The 19,795-nt window shown below is 36.8% G+C and overlaps 1 protein-coding gene across 2 annotated transcripts in view; it reads left to right on the top strand.

Moving 5' to 3' along the window:
- The window catches only part of adgra1b (adhesion G protein-coupled receptor A1b), a 667,465-nt gene that overhangs the window by 555,063 nt on the left and 92,607 nt on the right, over positions 1 to 19,795 (top strand). For both annotated transcript variants that reach the window (XM_030155759.1, XM_030155758.1), the window contains exon 16: positions 17,809 to 17,932. In XM_030155759.1, coding sequence (XP_030011619.1) covers positions 17,809 to 17,932 — 124 coding nt within the window. The remainder of the gene's footprint in view (positions 1 to 17,808; positions 17,933 to 19,795) is intronic.

Genomic DNA, 19,795 nt, shown 5'->3' with positions numbered 1-19,795 from the left:
TTTTTTCTGTTTTTGATATAATAACCTTTGAATTAACTCTTAAGTTTTATGAACATCTACATGATTAGTGAATTAAATGCAGGAAAATGCATGATTTACATTGAAAAATGCAAAATAAAGAGCATAATATTGTCATAAATGGTGATTAAATCACTTAAAAAATTTTAATTTCAGGGGTTTTTTTTCTGTTTCTGATATAATAACCTTTGAATTAACTGTTAAGTTTTCGTGAACATCTACATGATTAGTGAATTAAATGTAGGAAAATACATGATTTAAATTGAAAAATGCAAAATAAAGAGAGTAATATTGTCATAAATGGTGATAAATCACTTAAAAATTGTTTTATTTCAGGGTTTTTTTTTTCTGTTTCTGATATAATAACCTTTGAATTAACTCTAAGTTTTCATGAACATCTACATGATTAGTGAATTAAATGTAGGAAAATACATGATTTACATGGAAAAATGCAAAATAAAGAGGGTAATATTGTCATAAATGGTGATAAATCACTTAAAAATTGTTTTATTTCAGTTTTTTTTTTTTTTTTTCTGATTCTGATATAATAACCTTTGAATTAACTCTTAAGTTTTCATGAACGTCTACATGATCAGTGAATTAAATGTAGGAAAATACATGATTTACATTGAAAAATGCCAAATAAAGAAGATAATATTATCATAAATGATGATAAATCACTTAAAATATATATATATATATATATATATTTCAGGTTGGTTTTTTTTCTGTTTCTGATATAATAACCTTTGAATTAACTCTTAAGTTTTTATGAACATCTAGATCAGTGGTTCTTAATCTTGTTGGAGGTACTGAACCCCACCAGTTTCATATGCGCATTCACCGAACCCCTCTTTATTAAAAAATAAAATATGATTTTTTTCAAATTCAAGACACAGGTATATGTTTTACTGGTGCACAAAATGAACCGTGCATTAACATCACTGTGTTCAAAGAACAAAACCAATACAGTGCATGAACTCACAACAAATTACATACCTTTTCACAAAGACATGACCTTTTTTAATACTACCACACTGAAATGGTTTTAATTTTTAACCTTATGTATTCCAATAATGAACTTATTGTATTTATGCTATTTATCATTTTTAACATTTTAACACACACCCATCACCCATTTTCCATCAGGCTACAATTATAATGAATATTTACTGCAAATCAGTGTGACTTCTGCTGTTGTGTATATGTATGTGTAGGCCATCAGGTCAACCCGGTTTTCGTTTCATCTCGCCCCGAACTTTTCGAACCACGCAATTTTGACATAAAAAAAGATAATTGCATGTAGTGTATCAAAAAAAGTTCTCGTTACTCCTTCAGTATTTTTGTGATCGTTGTTTTATTATGGCACTAGCTCGGCTTTAGCGTAATACGATTTCTCCGTCCGCGACGGTGCGTCGGTTGTCACATGATTGTAACTGACCAGTGCGGTGACCGAAAAATGTAAACAAACGCTACACATGTCTGCCTCCGTGGTTAAAAGGAAGTAGCAAAAGTCATCACAACAATGTGGAAAATACTCAAATAATTCATCGTCAGACGAGTGGAAGAGATTATAAACACTTCTGGATGTGTTGTAGTGCTATAAGCAACAACAATACACCGTGTGTATTGGATGTCAATCACAGAAAGAGTCTCCGAAGCCGTTTGTTTACACGGACCTAGCCCGACACACACACCCGACTAATGAGTCGAGTGTGTGTCTTGACCTCCGCCGAACCCCTGAGACTGACTCACCGAACCCCTAGGGTTCGATCGAACCCAGGTTAAGAACCACTGCTCTAGATGATTAGTGAATTAAATGTAGAAAAATACATGATTTACATTGAAAAATGCCAAATAAAGAGGATAATATTGTCATAAATGATGATAAATCACTTACAAAAAAAATATTTCAGGTTTTTTTTTTTCTGTTTCTGATATAATAACCTTTGAATTAACTCTTAAGTTTTCATGAACATCTACATGATTAGTGAATTAAATGTAGGAAAATACATGATTTACATTGAAAAATTCCAAATAAAGAGGATAATATTGTCATAAATGGTAATAAATCACTTAAAAATGGTTAAATATATAGAAAAAAAATCATTTGGGAGCAGTCACAAAAGTAGCACTGGGTCTTTATGAGTTAAAACTTGAAAGTACATTGATATAAAATGGAAATAACTATTATATCTTAATACAATATAATGTCCATCTCGTTCCTTTTGTGGCCTGGAAGCATTAACACTTCCACACAAAACAACACAAATAAATGAATTCCCCTTAAAGGTGCAAAGGCCAAAACCAGGGAAAGAACACCAGAATTTGGGAATAGACCCTCCTCTCTTGGTCTAAACCAGAAGATTAAATGTAAAGATAAATGATTTGATGCATTTTCACTCTGCAATAAAGAAAAAAAGCCACTTTTCTAAGCCTCTGTGTTGAGTTTGAAGGTACAGAGTAGGGCAGCGGAGTCATGTCTGACTGAATCTGGTAATTTCAGGTGTCAGTGGTCTATTAAACCCCTCTACCAACCTGGAAACACTGACGATTAGCCAAAGTCTGCATCACTGGATAGATTTTCTACAGCCTGAAAATAAAGTCTAAAAAACGGAATCTCGTTGAACTGCAATTATTGGAAAAAGACTAAGCACTGCAGCTTGAATAGGTATATGAACAGAAACAGACATATGAGCGGATTTCAATCCAGCTGAGGAGCAAGAAGAATATCTGTAATTCCAGATTTAGCTTTGCAGCATATATACTGTAGATTCGACCTGCAGTGGGCTCGGTTTTAAGTGCCATTTAGTGTTTGCAGTTTCCGAAGTACAGTCATTTTCCAGCTTTACAGATATTCAATAGTTTGAACACCTTTTTAGTGCGATAATGCACTAATGAAGCTCACTCTGTCACTTTATAGTGTTCACCGCGCTTGTAAAAATAGCAGCCATTCTACCTGACAGTGAGTAAAACTGTAAAGGTGTAACTAACGGGTCTATTCAAACATCAGCCCAGTATGGACGATGTAGGAACGAAGACAGAGGATCTACAAGTGATTCAAGTTTCCTCCTTTGCGCTCAGATTCAGACTGAGCTTTACTGACATTTGATCAGATAGATACATAGATAGATAGATCCAGTCTACTCTCGTTATACCGCCAACTTCCATTCACGGCCAAATTGGCGGTATAGCGAAATTGGCGTTACAACGGGTTGCGTCCATAATGTGCATGTCTTTACTATATAGTGTCTATGCTGCCTCCGTTAACCCGTTCTAATTGCATTTCTAAATAAATCTTGATTCTGTTATGTTGTAAGGGATCATTTAAAGTGGGGAAACATTTTAAGCATTATTATACCGTGTCGGGAAATGACACCCCATCATCTTGAGGCTTTGGCTTAATCCCACGTCCTCTTCCCGACATCCTGACCTACTGAGTGTTCTGCGATAAATGAACGGTGGCCGTTCCGTAGACCTACTCGTAGCTTGTCGCGATCAGCGTCTGGCGCGTTTGTTTCAGTGCATTGTTAAAATTTATGTGTACTCGATGGCAATCACGCTGGCGGTATAACGGTCGGGAAATCAATGGTGTAAGTGTTGTTTGTGCATGGAACTGGGCTGGCGGATGGCGATAGGCGGAAATGGCGGTATAACGGCGGGCGGTTTAACGAGAGTAGACTGTAGATAGATAGATAGATAGATAGATAGATAGATAGATAGATAGATAGATAGATAGATAGATAGATAGATAGATAGATAGATAGATAGATAGATAGATAGATAGATAGATAGATAGATAATTTCAGTGTGTATATAAGTACTTTTTGAACATTTTGAGCACATTTCAATAATGCCGCGATAATAATAACCGTGATATGAAATTTTTATATTGTTCTTTCTATCTGTCTGTCTGTCTATCTATCTGTCTGTCTGTCTGTCTGTCTGTCTGTCTATCTATCTGTCTGTCTGTCTGTCTGTCTGTCTGTGGCAATTTCTCACAGACTGCAAGAGAGCTCGACTTCACCTAAAATTATGAAAATTAAATGGTTAAATATGTTCGGTTGTGTTGACATTTCATTGACTACAAATGTGTTAGAACACGTTCATCTCACAGACGAGTTTGTTCAGAATCAGCTTCATCACAAATCAACGGACTCGATGTTGTTCACTTCTCATACATTCCCGTGTCTCTGTTTTCTCATTCGATCTCTGCTCAGTGCATTTGTCCGTAGACTGCGGGCGTCTCTGGGCTTCAGTGGGACTGAGTGGAACAGTTTTTTTTCATTGCCTCAAAACTGGACGCTAATTGGATAAATGCCACGATGTTGTCCCGCCCCCGGACGCCGGGCATCTCTGGGGGTGAATGGAGCTGTGGGCGGAGCTCGGCCGGGCTGGGCGCTGGGCTTCCACTTGCTGATTGGAGGATCAGTCAAAAGGCTGAATCCCGTTTGATTGACAGCTGTTTTGAGATCTACTCCTTCACTGACACAGTTCAGTTTAATACCGTCGCACATTCTGCTGTGAAATGGAGAGAGAAACCACTACGAAATGACTTGTTCATTTCTTGCACTGTAAATAAAACACACTCATTGTGCTTCTTTGTTTCAATTTAACATAATTTAAACGTTTTCTTGTTTCAGTTACAGAATTTAATAATTTCTTGCCCGAGTTTAATATCGTTTTGTAGATAGTTAAATCAATCATTCTGTTGGCTAGGTCGGAGTGAAGTAGCTATCTAGCAAGGTGCACACGATGGCAGACAATGCTAATAGAATGGAGGGCTGAATTTATCTTTAAATAACTTGACAATTTTTTTGATGTAAGCCAAAAATGAGCTTCCCCTGTCTGAAAGACGAGCAGCCGCCACTGCTCGGGAACATTGTCTGAACAAGTGAATATCTAGTTATAACATAGAAGTATGCATAAAATAAAATATTATTGTAATTAATTCATTAATAAGAAGATATTATCACATTTATTGATCGTTGTATTTGTAGTAAATATTTAAAGTGCATATAAATATTAAAGTTTATAGTTTATGTGAGTTTAGATCGTTTCTGTATATGACACACATTTGCACCTGTCGGCCATCGTAAAAAAAAAGTCTTAAATTTCACTTGTAGAAACCCTGTATTTAAGAGTTTTTTGGCCATTTTTGGTTCGACAAATAAGTGCAAAGCCCCTGAACAGGAACAAGCCCATGTTTAAAATATGAAGCCTGTTTCTCTGTGACCGACGCAGATGCCTGTCACACACGGGGGATTGTTGGAGGGTTTTTTCTTTCCATGCCACTCGCATTAACAAACTCCAACACCTCCTCCTCCTCCGCACCTCCCCCCAGGCGCTCCCCAGCACATCTCTGTTTAGTAACACTTTACTTGTGTAGTATCACTCCAGCTGACTGACAGTAGCCAAGCCGTGAAGCAGTGGGACTGCGTGTTAAATGGGCAGAATGCGAGGGAGGATGATGGAGGACAGCCACTGGAGTTCAGGCATGTTGAATTTTCTTCACTTCGGCTCACTGACGCCGTTACATACACGCATGTATGAATATATATGCATACTATATGTGCTGTTTTAGCTTTGTCTGCCAGCAACTGAGGGGTACGATATGTGATTATAGTCAAATATATGAAGAAAATAAGCATCATGGTGGGTGGTATCGCATCTTTTTTTTTAAAAAATATGAGTGGTGCTGTGTGTATTTTTAGGCCTGATATTCTTATTCGGTTACTGTACTCATGTTGAGAGAAATGAAATCTTAACCTCCTGGGACCCTGTAAAGCAATGTGTCCTCTGTGGGGGACAAGAGTTTTACAGCTTTACTTCAAAAAATTAATAAATTAATAATAAAAAAAACAAAACAAACAAAAAAAAAAACGCTGTCCAGTGCAGAGGATATTCCGTAGAAAAAATGTATTAACCCATAAAGACCTAAACAGCCACTGGCGACCGAAACCATCTACTGATCTAAAATGTTTAATACCTGTTGATCTACTAATCCTATCAAAACATGTAAATAATTATTTTAAAATTCAGTTTCTCAGCTTTTCAACAGCATCACATGTGTTTTTCTGGACGTTCAGAGGCTCCGTAGTTACCATGGAAACACCATCATCTTCTACAACATTGATTCACCAGTTAAACCCATGGAGTTTAATAAATGACAGTGCATGGAGACGCTTGGTTTATGTTCAGTTAATGATAGATTTTACTGAAAAAGTCCCATTTTCTTTAGTTTTCTCTATTTCTATGTGTTAAAACCCTCAACTTTAATCTGGGTTATGAACATTTACATTGTTACGCCCCGGCTAGGGGACCCTAAGGTGCAACATGAAAAGTGTGTTCACCTTTCCTCACTCCCAAGCCGCAGAGAGAAACCCCGGACATGGGTTGTGCAAGTTTAACAAAAAGTGATTTATTTACAAGGTGCAACATAAAGATGCTAAAAACTGAACAAAAAGGCAACTGAAACTTCGGGGTGGGCTCTGGCCAAAACAACAAACAAAACTGAACTACCGAGAAATGAAGCTGACCTGCAAAATAAAGAAACCAAAATACAAGATCTAACCTTCCTTATCAAAAACAGGAGAAAACGAGACAAAACAAACAGGGCAGCCCTCCCCTACTGCTGAACCAGGAACACTGGCAGAATGAAGGTGGGGTTGGGAGTGGAGGAAAGTGCGACACCGGTCCAGCCCAGCTCCGCGGTCTTTAAAGGTCCGCCTCCAGCCGCTGCTCCAATCACAGGGGGTAATCTGGCTCGGTACCTGGAACACATAATCCACTCACACCAAAGAAAAATGGACACACCCATGGAGTGACATAATGACCCACCTATGGGTCGTAACACCATGATCAGTAATTCAATAGATGGAAATACATGATTTTCACTGAAAAAAATGCAAAATATAGAGGATAATGTGATAATTAGGGATGGGAATTAATACGAATTTAACGATTCCGATTCCATTATCGATTTTGCTTATCGATGTGATTTCTTATCGATTCTCTTATCGATTCTCATTGGGTGAGGGAATAAAAGAGTACAAACGGGTGTGTTCGCATTAACTGTCTTTTATATTTCCATCTCTGCACAGAAAATATAACATATACAGTATGGACAAGTAATAATAACAGATGATGCCAGGCTCAGTTTGTTGGGGGGGGGTGGGGGGGGGTGGAGGGGGTGAAAGTGAAACTAAAGACACTTTACTAATTCCTCTATTGCCGCATTTCTACTACGTGGAACCGGTTCGACTCTGCCTGTCTCCTGTTGTTGTGCACCTCATTTCCTTTTCCCTACCTTTGGAAACTTGTATTTGAGGGGGTACGACGTTTGTTGCGGATGACGGTCTGGAGTTCACTCTGCCGCTAGATTCACAAGCGTGGCTAAGTAGTGAATCAAATGAATCACATGCTGTGGACCAATGTTTGAACAGATTGGAGGGATTCCACCCTTTAGTAGAAATGGAAGCTCTGACAGTGTTCCAGTAGACCTGGTGTCGTCTTTTCAGACCGTTTCTGCCTCAACGCTATGTTGGCTACGTTCTGACCAAAACAATGCAGAGTACGTGTGATGTCATCGTACATGCGCAATGAAGGCGGAATTGATAAGCAGAAGTGTTAAGCAGGCAGGCAAACGATTCCAAGGAATCGAGCTACTGGAATCCGGTTCTCAAAAAGAACTGGTTTTTTATTCCCATCCTTAATTATAATAAATGGTGATAAATCATTTGAGAAAGCTTAAATCTGCAGAAAAATGCATTTGAGAACTGCCACAAAAGTAGCACTGGGTCTTTATGGGTCAAATAAATAAATAAGTAAATAAATAAATAAAACTACATCTTAGAAAAGCATCGTGCTGTTTCTAATCGTGGCAATTATTTAATGTAAAAAAAAAAAAAAAAAAAAAAAACTTTTACTTTCCTGGGTCTCTGGAGGTAAGCCAAGCATTTGAAGTCATCCCCTTTTCTGAGTCAACTTTCTAAAACTATCTTTTAAGAACATAAAGTCATATTGTGTAAGCCGATTGAATCACAGCTTAATCTAACATCACAGTAAACAAGGCTGTTCAAATACCCCGTTTGATATGAATAATGACTCCCACTCTTTACACAGCGAATTCCAACTGTGGGTTTGTAGCCCTGAGGTGCAGAACTAAAGGGAAAGAAATACTTTTGTTACATCATTCAAATCAACAAGTCACAGCAATGTTGCACACATAGGACTGAATGCACAAAGAATAACACAACATACACACCCTCAGTTGTACCGTTACAAGGACATGAACAAAAATACTAGGGATGTCCGATATTGGCTTTTTTTGCCAAAAACCGATATTGTCCAACGCTTAATTTCCGATTCCGATATCCACCGATACCGCTGCCGATATATGTGGGATATTAAACTAATTTTAGGTAACATCACATATCTCCTGTCATGGAATTAACACACCATGCCTAATTTTATTGTGATGCTCCATTGGATGCATTCTCAAATGCAACAAGGCTTTCAAAATGTGAACACTGTCTGTGCAAAGAATACATACTTCAACTTAAGTTGTGGAAAAAAATGCCATATTTATTTATTTTCTTTCCCTCCCTCCATGAGTCTATTACAGTGTGGCAACTCTACTGTACAATTTTGAAAACTGCGCATTTCTTTCAGCTACAAACAATGTTTCATTTACACGTTGGTAAATGCTGGCGAAATCAAGGCATTATTTTATTGGTTTTAATGAGGCAAAAGAAACGATAACGATATTCACCGATATTACATTTTTATGCCAATATCGGGCCAATATTATCGGACATCCCTAAAAAATACCCATGAAGTTTTGGAAATGAGTGCAACTTCCTCTTGTTTTAGTGAAGGTGTTTTAGGGGTCTGAGCCTGTTTTGGCCATTTTTCAGTACTTTTGATTTTGAAATTGCAGTTATTTTTCTTAAGAAATTTTAGTTTTTTCAGGTTATTCACATCTTTTTTGTTCAGATAGTTGTAAATGTAAATATTTTCATAATTTAACCCTTTCAGGCATGAATTATGAGAACCTTAATCAAGATTTTTAGTTTTCCTGAGTGTTTTTTTTTTTCCTCTTTAAGCATGAAAAAAAAAAAAAATACAATTGAAAATTTTCTTCTGAACCTATTTTAAATGGAGTTCCAAAAATGTCTACTCAGCTGGAAATGTTTGAAGCAAAGAAACATATATTTACTGATATACTGTGTGAAAACTATGAAATAAAAACATTTTTAATGCTGCTATTCTATTGTTTTTACACATTCTAACATACTCTAATACTAGTCACTAGTCATTTCATGGAGATAATATGCAAAAAAAATAAAACTTTTTGTTTAAAAAAAAAAAAGTTAATTACAGTCCAATAACAATAATAAGCAATTGATTTACACTCAAATGTGTTAGTGCAGATCAGGTTGATCAATAACAGAAAAGTTACAATAATGGTGAGAATTGCAAGGAATGATCAATAAGCATCCACTGCGTTGGCTGATAATGAGCTAAAACAACAAAATCCGTGAATATATAAGAGAACACCTTTGAACAGCTGTCCACTGTAGTGACCACTATGCATGAAAGGATTAATGTTATTTTTTGCACTTAAACAAAAAGAAAAGTTTCAGCAGAATAATCTAAAAATAATGACTCCAGATATTCTTTTAGGTTTCATGTGAAAAAATAATATTATATTATGCCTATAAATAATGACATCTTCATTTTTTCCCCCATTGTTTTTGTGCAAAAAATAATAAATTATTAAGATATTTAAATTTACAAACTATCCTTTAACAAAAAAGATGTGAATAATCTGAACAAATATAAGCAATGTGTAAAGAAAATTAAGTGCAATTTTAACTCTTTTCTGCCTGTTACTAAATGTTTTGTGCCTTTGTAGATCTGATCTGTAACACACATGTAGAAATGATAAGTTGAGGCAGAATATCGTTAAAATTGCACGTATTTTTCTTAAGAAATTTCAGTTTTTTTAGGTTATTCACATCTTTTTTTGTTCAGATAGTTGTAAATGTAAATATTTTCATAATTTAACCCTTTCAGGCATGAATTATGAGAACCTTAATCAAGATTTTTAGTTTTCCTGAGTGTTTTTTTTTTCCTCTTTAAGCATGAAAAAAAAAAAAATAATACAATTGAAAATTTTCTTCTGAACCTATTTTAAATGGAGTTCCAAAAATGTCTACTCAGCTGGAAATGTTTGAAGCAAAGAAACATATATTTACTGATATACTGTGTGAAAACTATGAAATAAAAACATTTTTAATGCTGCTATTCTATTGTTTTTACACATTCTAACATACTCTAATACTAGTCACTAGTCATTTCATGGAGATAATATGCAAAAAAAAATAAAACTTTTTGTTTAAAAAAAAAAAAGTTAATTACAGTCCAATAACAATAATAAGCAATTGATTTACACTCAAATGTGTTAGTGCAGATCAGGTTGATCAATAACAGAAAAGTTACAATAATGGTGAGAATTGCAAGGAATGATCAATAAGCATCCACTGCATTGGCTGATAATGAGCTAAAACAACAAAATCCGTGAATATATAAGAGAACACCTTTGAACAGCTGTCCACTGTAGTGACCACTATGCATGAAAGGATTAATGTTATTTTTTTGCACTTAAACAAAAAGAAAAGTTTCAGCAGAATAATCTAAAAATAATGACTCCAGATATTCTTTTAGGTTTCATGTGAAAAAATAATATTATATTATGCCTATAAATAATGACATCTTCATTTTTTTCCCCATTGTTTTTGTGCAAAAAATAATAAATTATTAAGATATTTAAATTTACAAACTATCCTTTAACAAAAAAGATGTGAATAATCTGAACAAATATAAGCAATGTGTAAAGAAAATTAAGTGCAATTTTAACTCTTTTCTGCCTGTTACTAAATGTTTTGTGCCTTTGTAGATCTGATCTGTAACACACATGTAGAAATGATAAATTGAGGCAGAATATTGTTAGAATTGCACTTATTTTTCTTAAGAAATTTCTGTTTTTTCAGGTTATTCCCATCTTTTTTTGTTCAGATAGTTGTAAATGTAAATATTTTCATAGTTTAATGTTATTTTTTTGTACTTAAACAAAAAGAAAAATTTGGAGTTAGGTTGAGGCATAATTTTGTTAAAATTGCACAAAATTTTCTTAAGAAATTTCAGTTTTTTCAGGTTATTCACAAAATTTTTGGTTTGGATAGTTTATAAAAGTAAGCATTTTCATCATTTAATTGGGGTTTTTTTGCACTAAAACAAAGACAACAATTTGGAGTTGTGATTATTTAAGGCTATTATGCTGTTATTTTACTGGTCCGGCCCACTGGAGATCAAACTGGACTGAATGTGGCCCCTGAAAGAAAATGAGTTTGACATTCCTGCTTTATATAGACACGAGTATATTTTTTGTTGTGTTATTTGTGTGAATATACATCCTGGCCTTGTTCCCCCCTGTTATCTAAAACAATTGGTATGCAGCTGCTGCCATTTTTCCCTGTAACATCACTGCTACTGAGGGTTTATTCGATTTATCAGCATGTTGAGATGTTTTTTCAACCAATGGGATGGCTGGGCTGAAACTACCCCTTGTATAATGTGTCATATCATACAGTCTGAAGCTTTATTGTCGCTTACAGTCGGCTCAGCAAGCGGGGGGGTGAGAGAGCGGATGCAGGGAGAGGACAGTTTTATCCCCCCCCCCTTTACTCTTACCCTCTGGGAGATGGGGATGTGAAGGGGGTGCCAGGTTAATGTACTTGACCCAATGAAAGCCCAGAGCAGAGCCTATGAAAACCCTCTTCCAGGGAGGCCAGGAGCCGCTCTGATTTATGGCCTCTGTGCTGGATGGAGTTCAGTACCTGGACGGCAGCAGAGGCATCGAACACAGCAGCTTTAACCCCCCCCACCCCACCCTTACGCAGGAGCAGTGAAGCCCGGCCCCAGACATGCCTCATAGCTCACTGCTGAGCCTCAGCTTCATCTACAGTTGGCTCACGTGCAGCTGGGGCTCCGCTCCTCCATTTTGGGGAGTGCAGATTTCCAGCACAGGGTTATATAATATCAAATGGTGACAGTGACTGGGAGGGTGGGGGTGGGGGTGGGGGTGGGGGGGGTTGACACTGTACAGCGATTAAAAAGATAAATGATCTGTTAATTCACACAATCAGACAAATATATTATCATTGTCTGACCTATTTTTGCCTATTCCCTAATGGGTTGACGGAACGTGGCAATGTGGGTTAAGTGCTTTGCCAGAGGCTGTGTAAACCCCTAATGCCATATTTCACAAAAACGGATACAAATGCATAGTTTTAGATTGTAAAAAACTTCAATTGGACCAGCCAGCTAGAAGAGATCTCCTTTTTACTTCCGCCAAGAGCAGTGGTGGCTGCTCGTCTTTCAGACAGGGGAAGCTCATCGTCATCTTACATAAAAAAAAAAGTCAAGTTATTTAAACATAAATTCGGCCCTCCGTTCCTTTTTAAGAAAATGGTCAGTGACCTTATCGTACCAGGTAAACAAGAAAACACTGAAATTATGTTAAATTGAAACAAGGAAGTACAATGAGTGTGTTTTATTTACAGTGCAAGAAATGAACAAGTCATTTTGTAGTGGTTTCTCTCTCAATTTCACAGCAGAATGCGCGACAGTATTAAACTGAACTGTGTCAGTGAAGGAGGAGATCTGAAAATAGCTGTCAATCAAACGGGATTCAGGCTTTCAACTGATCCTCCAATCAGCACATGGAAGCCCAGCGTCCAGCCCGGCCAAGCTCCGCCCACAGCTTCATTCACCCCCAGAGACACTGAGCGTCTGGGGGCGGGACAACATCGTGGCATTTATCCAATTACCGTCCAGTTTTGAGGCAATGAAAAAAACTGTTCCACTCAGTCCCATTGAAGTGCATGGACGCTGAGTGTCTACGGACAAATGCACTGAGCAGAGATCGAATGAGAAAACAGCGCAATGGGAATGGATGAGAAGTGAACAACATTGAGTCTTTTGATTTGTGATAAAACTGATTCTGAATGAACTCATCTGTGAGATGAACGTGTTCAAACACATTTGTAGTCAATGAAATGTCAACACAACCGAACATATTTAACCATTTAATTTTCGTAATTTTAGGGGAAGCTGAGCTTCCCTTGCAGTCTGTGAGAAATTGCCTCAGGCCAGGAGGTATTGTGATCACTTTGCTTTGTGTTTTGCGTGCGTGCATGTGTGTTTGCGTGTTTGTTTGTTTGTTAGCAAGATCACTCAAAAAGTTATGGACGGATTTTTAGGAAATTTTCAGGTTTGACATTTGCTTCAAAAATCTAGCTTACACTGCAAAGTTTAGCCACAAAAAGTTTCAGTAAGTACGCTCTTGCTTAACACCTGCACAATTAGGCTAGCATTTCTTGACCACAGAGAGTCCCTAGGTTCATAATCTGGTTTTTCTTCTCGACTCTCTTTACCATAGCTACTTTCTAAAGCTGTAAAATTAGATCTTTTAAGGCGGCCTTACACTGTACGAGTTTAGAGACGATTTCTCACTCGTGCGACTCTTTCTGGGATCGGGCCCGATGTGCCTCTAATCGTGTGTCGTGCTTCGTGCAGTGTACATGGGGTAAAGAGAAGCGATTAGCACCTCACGACCACCTCACGACCAGCAATTGTGTGTTCGCAAGGAAAACGGAGCTGTTTGAAATCCTGCTCGCTCCTCGTGAGTGTATCGTACTGTCAAAGCAGTGGCACGGGCCGATGTGCCTCAAATTCTCACACTGTGCATGCGCAAACACAGACGCGTACAGTAGCGTACAAGCTAACAGTAGCTGGCTATTGTCCTAGTGCAGTAGCTGTTGCAGCTTACCTCTAGTTCCTGCTGTAGGATTGACAGCCCATACTGTCCACGTCTGGCCAACCAATGCCTGCACCAAACACATTGTTGTCTTTTCTTCTTTTTTGATTCCTCACAGATAATGGCACATATTACCAAAGCAGCTCGTTGTTTTTTGTTTAGCACTACCATTTCATGACTCACGCCAATACACAATCGTCTATGCACTTTTACGGATTCCTTGGTATTTTAACGTTGTATTTCCGGATACAAAACTCAAACGTGTCGTGCGTCCTGTGGCGTATGGTCCTACAGTGTGAGCAGTCAGGTCGCATACGAGCGTCGGTCCGTGCAGTGTGAGAACATGAATCGTGAGTCTGACTGTACGACTGATTCGCACAGTTTGAGATGGAGCTGCGTGCAACGATCGAAATAATCGCACAGTGTATGGCCGCCTTTAGGTAGAATCTGACCTCTCCTCCAAGTTCAGCACAGACAGGTGTGAGTTCATCCAAACCACACACACACACGAACCAAACCTTTCACTGACTGTTCAGTATAAATAAAAATAAAAATACAAGATACAGTTGGAAAATATAACTTAGATTATAACAACTTAGACTTTGCAAAAATAAAAAGACACCTTGTTATGTAAAGATTAAGCAAACAACTTATAACATTACATTTCCTCTTCTTCTTTTCCATTTTGGTTCATGATGTATGATTTATGATGTTCATCCAACATTTCAGAGCTAGTCAAAGTCACACATTCATCTTCCATTTAACGTAAGATACGTACAACAGTACGAGGAGGTGTACGTAGGAGGATCGTACAATGAATTTCCAGTGTGCGTCGAATGGGCGCGAATAGGTCTGTGCTCAAGGTTTTCTTATTCCGAAGTAGATATGATAGCGTATGACAGAGGAGTTTCCATTGTGTCAGTTGCAGGTTTGAATTATTCTTATCCTTTAAATAAATACCATCAGTTTTTTTCTTCTTCTTCTTCAGTATCTGTCACTGTGTGTGCCTTATGTGTGCGACCTTTTGAAAAGGTGCATCTTATTTTGGATCAAAACTGATTTCAGGCCTGTCACGGGCTTCTCCGCTGTTGTCTGCAGATATTAAACAGCATTCCTCTAAACACTGTATAGAACTTTTTCTGAACTTGAACTTAAAATCAGTATGTCTGTCACAGCCTGACAGTTTCCTCTTATCTCTTTCTTTTTTTTCTTTTAAGGGTAATATGAGGATAAGACTTCAGTATAGTAGTGATCTGCATACTGAAGAGTGATGACATGACTATTTGGAGCGTTTTTTTTGTTAATTGTAGACAGTTAAACAGTAGAAATGTAGAGGTTTCACAAAGGTTAACTTTCTAACTTTGAATATTAGTGTCTGATTGTGTTTCATTAAAGCTGAGTCATATAAAAGGGCTGTTTCCATTAACAGTGGCACTTAATCTGCCAATTACTTCTTAATTAGGTCCAACAGCCCAAGGTGATGTGTTCACATGTCTTGTTTTAGTTTGACAAAGTGTTCAAAACCACAAAGACGTTCAATTTACAGTGTTAGGAATCACAGAAAAGCAGCCTGTGGTACATCTGAGATGAACAAAACCATTTTGATTTTTCATCTTTTAAGTAAAGCTGATTTATTTTCTCTGTCGTCTGTCTGATTAATCATTTGTTTCAGCTCTACATCATACTTTCATAGTATTATCCTCCTAAGACCCAGGAAATGTCAGCAAAGTACAAGCTTTTTTTGTTTTTTATTAAATCAGTGCCTATATTGGAAACATCATAATGCAACAGTTTTTTCAGATGCAGTTTTAAAAATTTTCATGGAATGTCCTTTGTGGTGGACAGTTTTCTTTTCTTTTTTTTTTTTTTTTGTATAAAGTTGTGAAACTCTTGTCCACAAATGTGGTCAGAAAACCCATAGCTGGGTCTCAGGAGGTTATATTTAGGGGTGTAAGGAAATATTGGTTTCGCAATATATCGTGATATTTCATTTCATGATAATGTATCGATATTAAAAATACTGTATTGATATTTTTAGGTGTTTATTCAAATGCAGACATGGTGAGGATTCAGTTTTGTTTTTTGTTTTTCTTTTTTTGTTTATCATGCTCTTTTATTTATATATTCAGATTGATATTTTGCTCTTTTGTTTCTATATTTTGCTCTGTTGTTTGTATACTACAAAAGTAGTATTGTGATATTGCAGGTCATACATGTAGTTTTTTATTATTATTATTATTATTATTATTATTATTAATATTATTATTATTATTATTAATTATGGTTATTTTAAGCATCTTAAAAGCACTTTTTATTGTCTGAAAGAGGCAGATGTTAGTTTATTTAATTGGAAATGCACAAAAATAATGTCCTGATGTTGGAGGATTCAGGGACCGAACACAATGCGTTCTTTTCACAACTAATAGAATACAAACATTTAGGCAGGATCTTAAACTGTAATGTCTGTAAAACATTGTACATCTGAGATGAACAAAACCATTTTGATCATTTATCCTTTAAGTAAAGGTGATTTATTTTCTCTCAGTCGTCTGTCTGATTAATCATTTGTTTCAGCTCTACATCATACTTTCATAGTATTATCCTCCTAAGACCCAGGAAATGTCAGCAAAGTACAAGCTTTTTTTGTTTTTTATTAAATCAGTGCCTATGTTGGAAACATCATAATGCAACAGTTTTTTCAGATGGAGTTTTTAAAATTTTCATGGAATGTCCTTTGTGGTGGACAGTTTTCTTTTCTTTTTTTTTTTTTTTTGTATAAAGTTGTGAAACTCTTGTCCACAAATGTACAGAAAAAACCCATAGCTGGGTCTCAGGAGGTTATATTTAGGGGTGTAAGGAAATATTGGTTTCACAATATATCGTGATATTTCATTTCATGATAATGTATCAATTTTAAAAAGTACTGTATCGATATTTTTAGGTGTTTATTCAAATGCAGACATGGTGAGGATTCAGTTTTGTTTTTTGTTTTTCTTTTTTTGTTTATCATGTTCTTTTATTTATATATTCAGATTGATATTTTGCTCTTTTCTTTCTATATTTTGCTCTGTTGTTTGTATACTACAAAAGTAGTATTATGATATTGCAGGTCATACATATAGGTTTTTTTTTTATTATTATTAATTATGCTTATTTTAAGCATCTTAAAAGCACTTTTTACTGTCTGAAAGAGGCAGATGTTAGTTTTTTTAATTGGAAATGCACAAAAATAATGTCCTGATGTTGGAGGATTCAGGGACCGAACACTATACATTCTTTTCACAACTAATAGAATATGAACATTTAGGAAATTTTCAGGAAATGTTGATACTGGCACAAAGAGCAAATGATAAAATTTTGGTGGTGATCGGCGGGTGGGGGGGGGGGGCGTTGTTTGTTTGTCTGTCTGTTAGCAAGATAACTCAAAATGTTATGGAAGGATTAGATGAAATTTTCAGGAAATGTTGATACTGGCACAAGCAATGAATGATGAAATTTTGGAGGTAATGGGTGGGGGTTGTTGATCTGCCTCGGCGGAGGTCTACGTTCTCCAACCGCTTTCCTAATATTGTGATTTGTATGGTATTACCAGATTCTTGCCAATACACACCCCTAATTATATTATTCTGTTCATGTACTGGAGTAATACTTGTTTGCATTACTCTGCCCTGGGGTTGTTAATCTATATGGCAGTATCAAGGTAAAGGTAAACAGCAATTTATGCAGACCTTGTGAAAGACCGACTTGAATCATTTGTGTCCTGAGTGATGGGCAGCACACACGTCTTACAAGCTGGATCATAATCAGCTCCGACGTTATGATAAAAACCAACATGTGGGAAATGGTACCTACCTGCTAATTTTCTAATGCTTGTTTTTTTTTTTTTTTTTTTTTTTTTCCTCTAGTGCGATCCGCATCAGTCGGAAAGGATGGCATATGCTCCTCAACTTCTGTTTCCACACGGCTCTGACCTTCGCTGTGTTTGCCGGCGGCATCAATCGAATCAAATACCCCATCATTTGTCAAGCAGTAAGTGCATTCCCTTTTCATTTGTCCCACTCTCAAAGCTTTCCACAAAATTGATTATGAATGTCTATTCAGGTGTCAGAAATGGGAGAGTGTAGTATGTGGTCTACAGTAACCCAGCTGGGCCACCATGGGCTTTATATGTCTTTCATGCTTCAGCTGCATGTATGGTGTGGTCACCCTTTTTAATAAAGTGTCTGCACAATGAGCCTTGATGATTCATGCTTTCCTTTTAGAAATGCACTCACTCCCCTTCTTTCTATTGTGTGTCAGTGTCCTCTTGTGGTGCCTCGGGCCATTGGTGGGTGTTACAACCCAAATCTCATGTCCACTTTTCTAGATGTTTCAGATTTTCCCATCTGAACATTTCTGAAGTTCCTTTCTTTGTAGACTTTAACCCTTAATAGGTAACCTGGGGTCCCAGCAGACCCCACGTTTTTAATTTTTTATGTTTTCACGCAGTAAAGGAGAATTGTACTTCACGCAGTAAAGGAGAATTTATTTGGAAAATAAAGCACAATTTTGTTATATTTTTTTCGTTTCATTGCCATCCATTCATACTATAAGCAACTAGAAGCACTTGGAGAGCGCAGACCTCCGCCAAGGCTGATCAGTGGGCCCCCCCGTGGGCCCCCCCACCCCCGATCACCACCAAAATTTAATCATTTCTTCCTTATCCCATTTCCAACAAACCCTGAAAATTTCATCAAAATCTGTCCATAACTTTTTGAGTTATGTTGCACACTAACGGACAGACAAACAAACAAACCCTGGCAAAAACATAACCTCCTTGGCGGAGGTAATAAAGTACCATAGCTGTGGGGGGCACCATGGTTACCTATTAAGGGTTAAAATTCTCTTGCTCGTATATAAAACACTGAATGGTTTAGGCCCAAAATACATCGGAGACCTTCTCATCCAGTATGAACCATCCAGACCACTCAGATGGTCTGGTGCAGGTCTGCTCTGTGTTCCCAAAGTCAGAACTAAACACGGAGAATCAGCGTTCAGTTTCTACACTGAAAAAAATATTTTTTGGTGCAGTAATATTTATTAGGTTATCTGTCACAATTTTTATTTTCTAATTGTAAGTATCAGTGAGAACTGGAATTATTCAAGTAAAACTAAACATGTCATTTGTGTAGTAAATAAACTGTGTGGGAAGAGTAAGTTGTATTATGTATTTTCGCATAATATTCAAAGGTTAAAGTCATGACGTATGAACTTAGAAATACCAAGTAACTTCTAATAGACAATGCAAACTGCAGAAAAAATTTGTCAAATGTTGTGTAGATGTTACTTAAATATTGTCCATTAATAAAAGTTACAAAAAGTATTGTAGTGAGCAACACTGATTGTAATGGGGGCAGTTTATGCTGAGTCATGTGACTCACGTAGTTTACAGTGTCATTATGTCATGTGACAGTGCGCTACCTTGCAGGTTGTAAATATTTGTTAAAAGCAAGTTGCTGTTCTGTGTTGTGTAGTTCTATAACTCCAGTTCTGCCTATAGGGGAGAGTATCTGAGTAAACTGGGTGGGAGGATTATTTCAGTTTGATACCATGACTGAATGGTCTGTGCTGCTGTCATACAGTCTATGCTGTTTTTAACACGCATTGTTTTATGAAAGTAAATGTCACCGTTGAGAAGTGTAACCAATGTTCACTCTCTGGTAACTTTGTTTTACCAAAACATTACAGTATTTGAAAATTACCTTGAAAAGCCATTAGCTTTGGGTCCATTAGCATTAATATTTTTTAGCTTAAAGCAGTCAGTCTGTAAGTAAAACTTACAAAGAAGGAGAAAGTAAAATTCAATGACCATAATAATAATCATCAGTAAATTACCTGAGGTTTGCTAGTAAA

Source organism: Sphaeramia orbicularis, chromosome 15 (genome assembly GCF_902148855.1).
Source record: "Sphaeramia orbicularis chromosome 15, fSphaOr1.1, whole genome shotgun sequence".
In the NCBI taxonomy this organism is placed as follows: Eukaryota; Metazoa; Chordata; class Actinopteri; order Kurtiformes; family Apogonidae; genus Sphaeramia; species Sphaeramia orbicularis.
The sequence above is the reverse complement of the archived record's forward strand: the minus strand, read 5'-3'. Positions and strand labels throughout refer to the sequence as shown.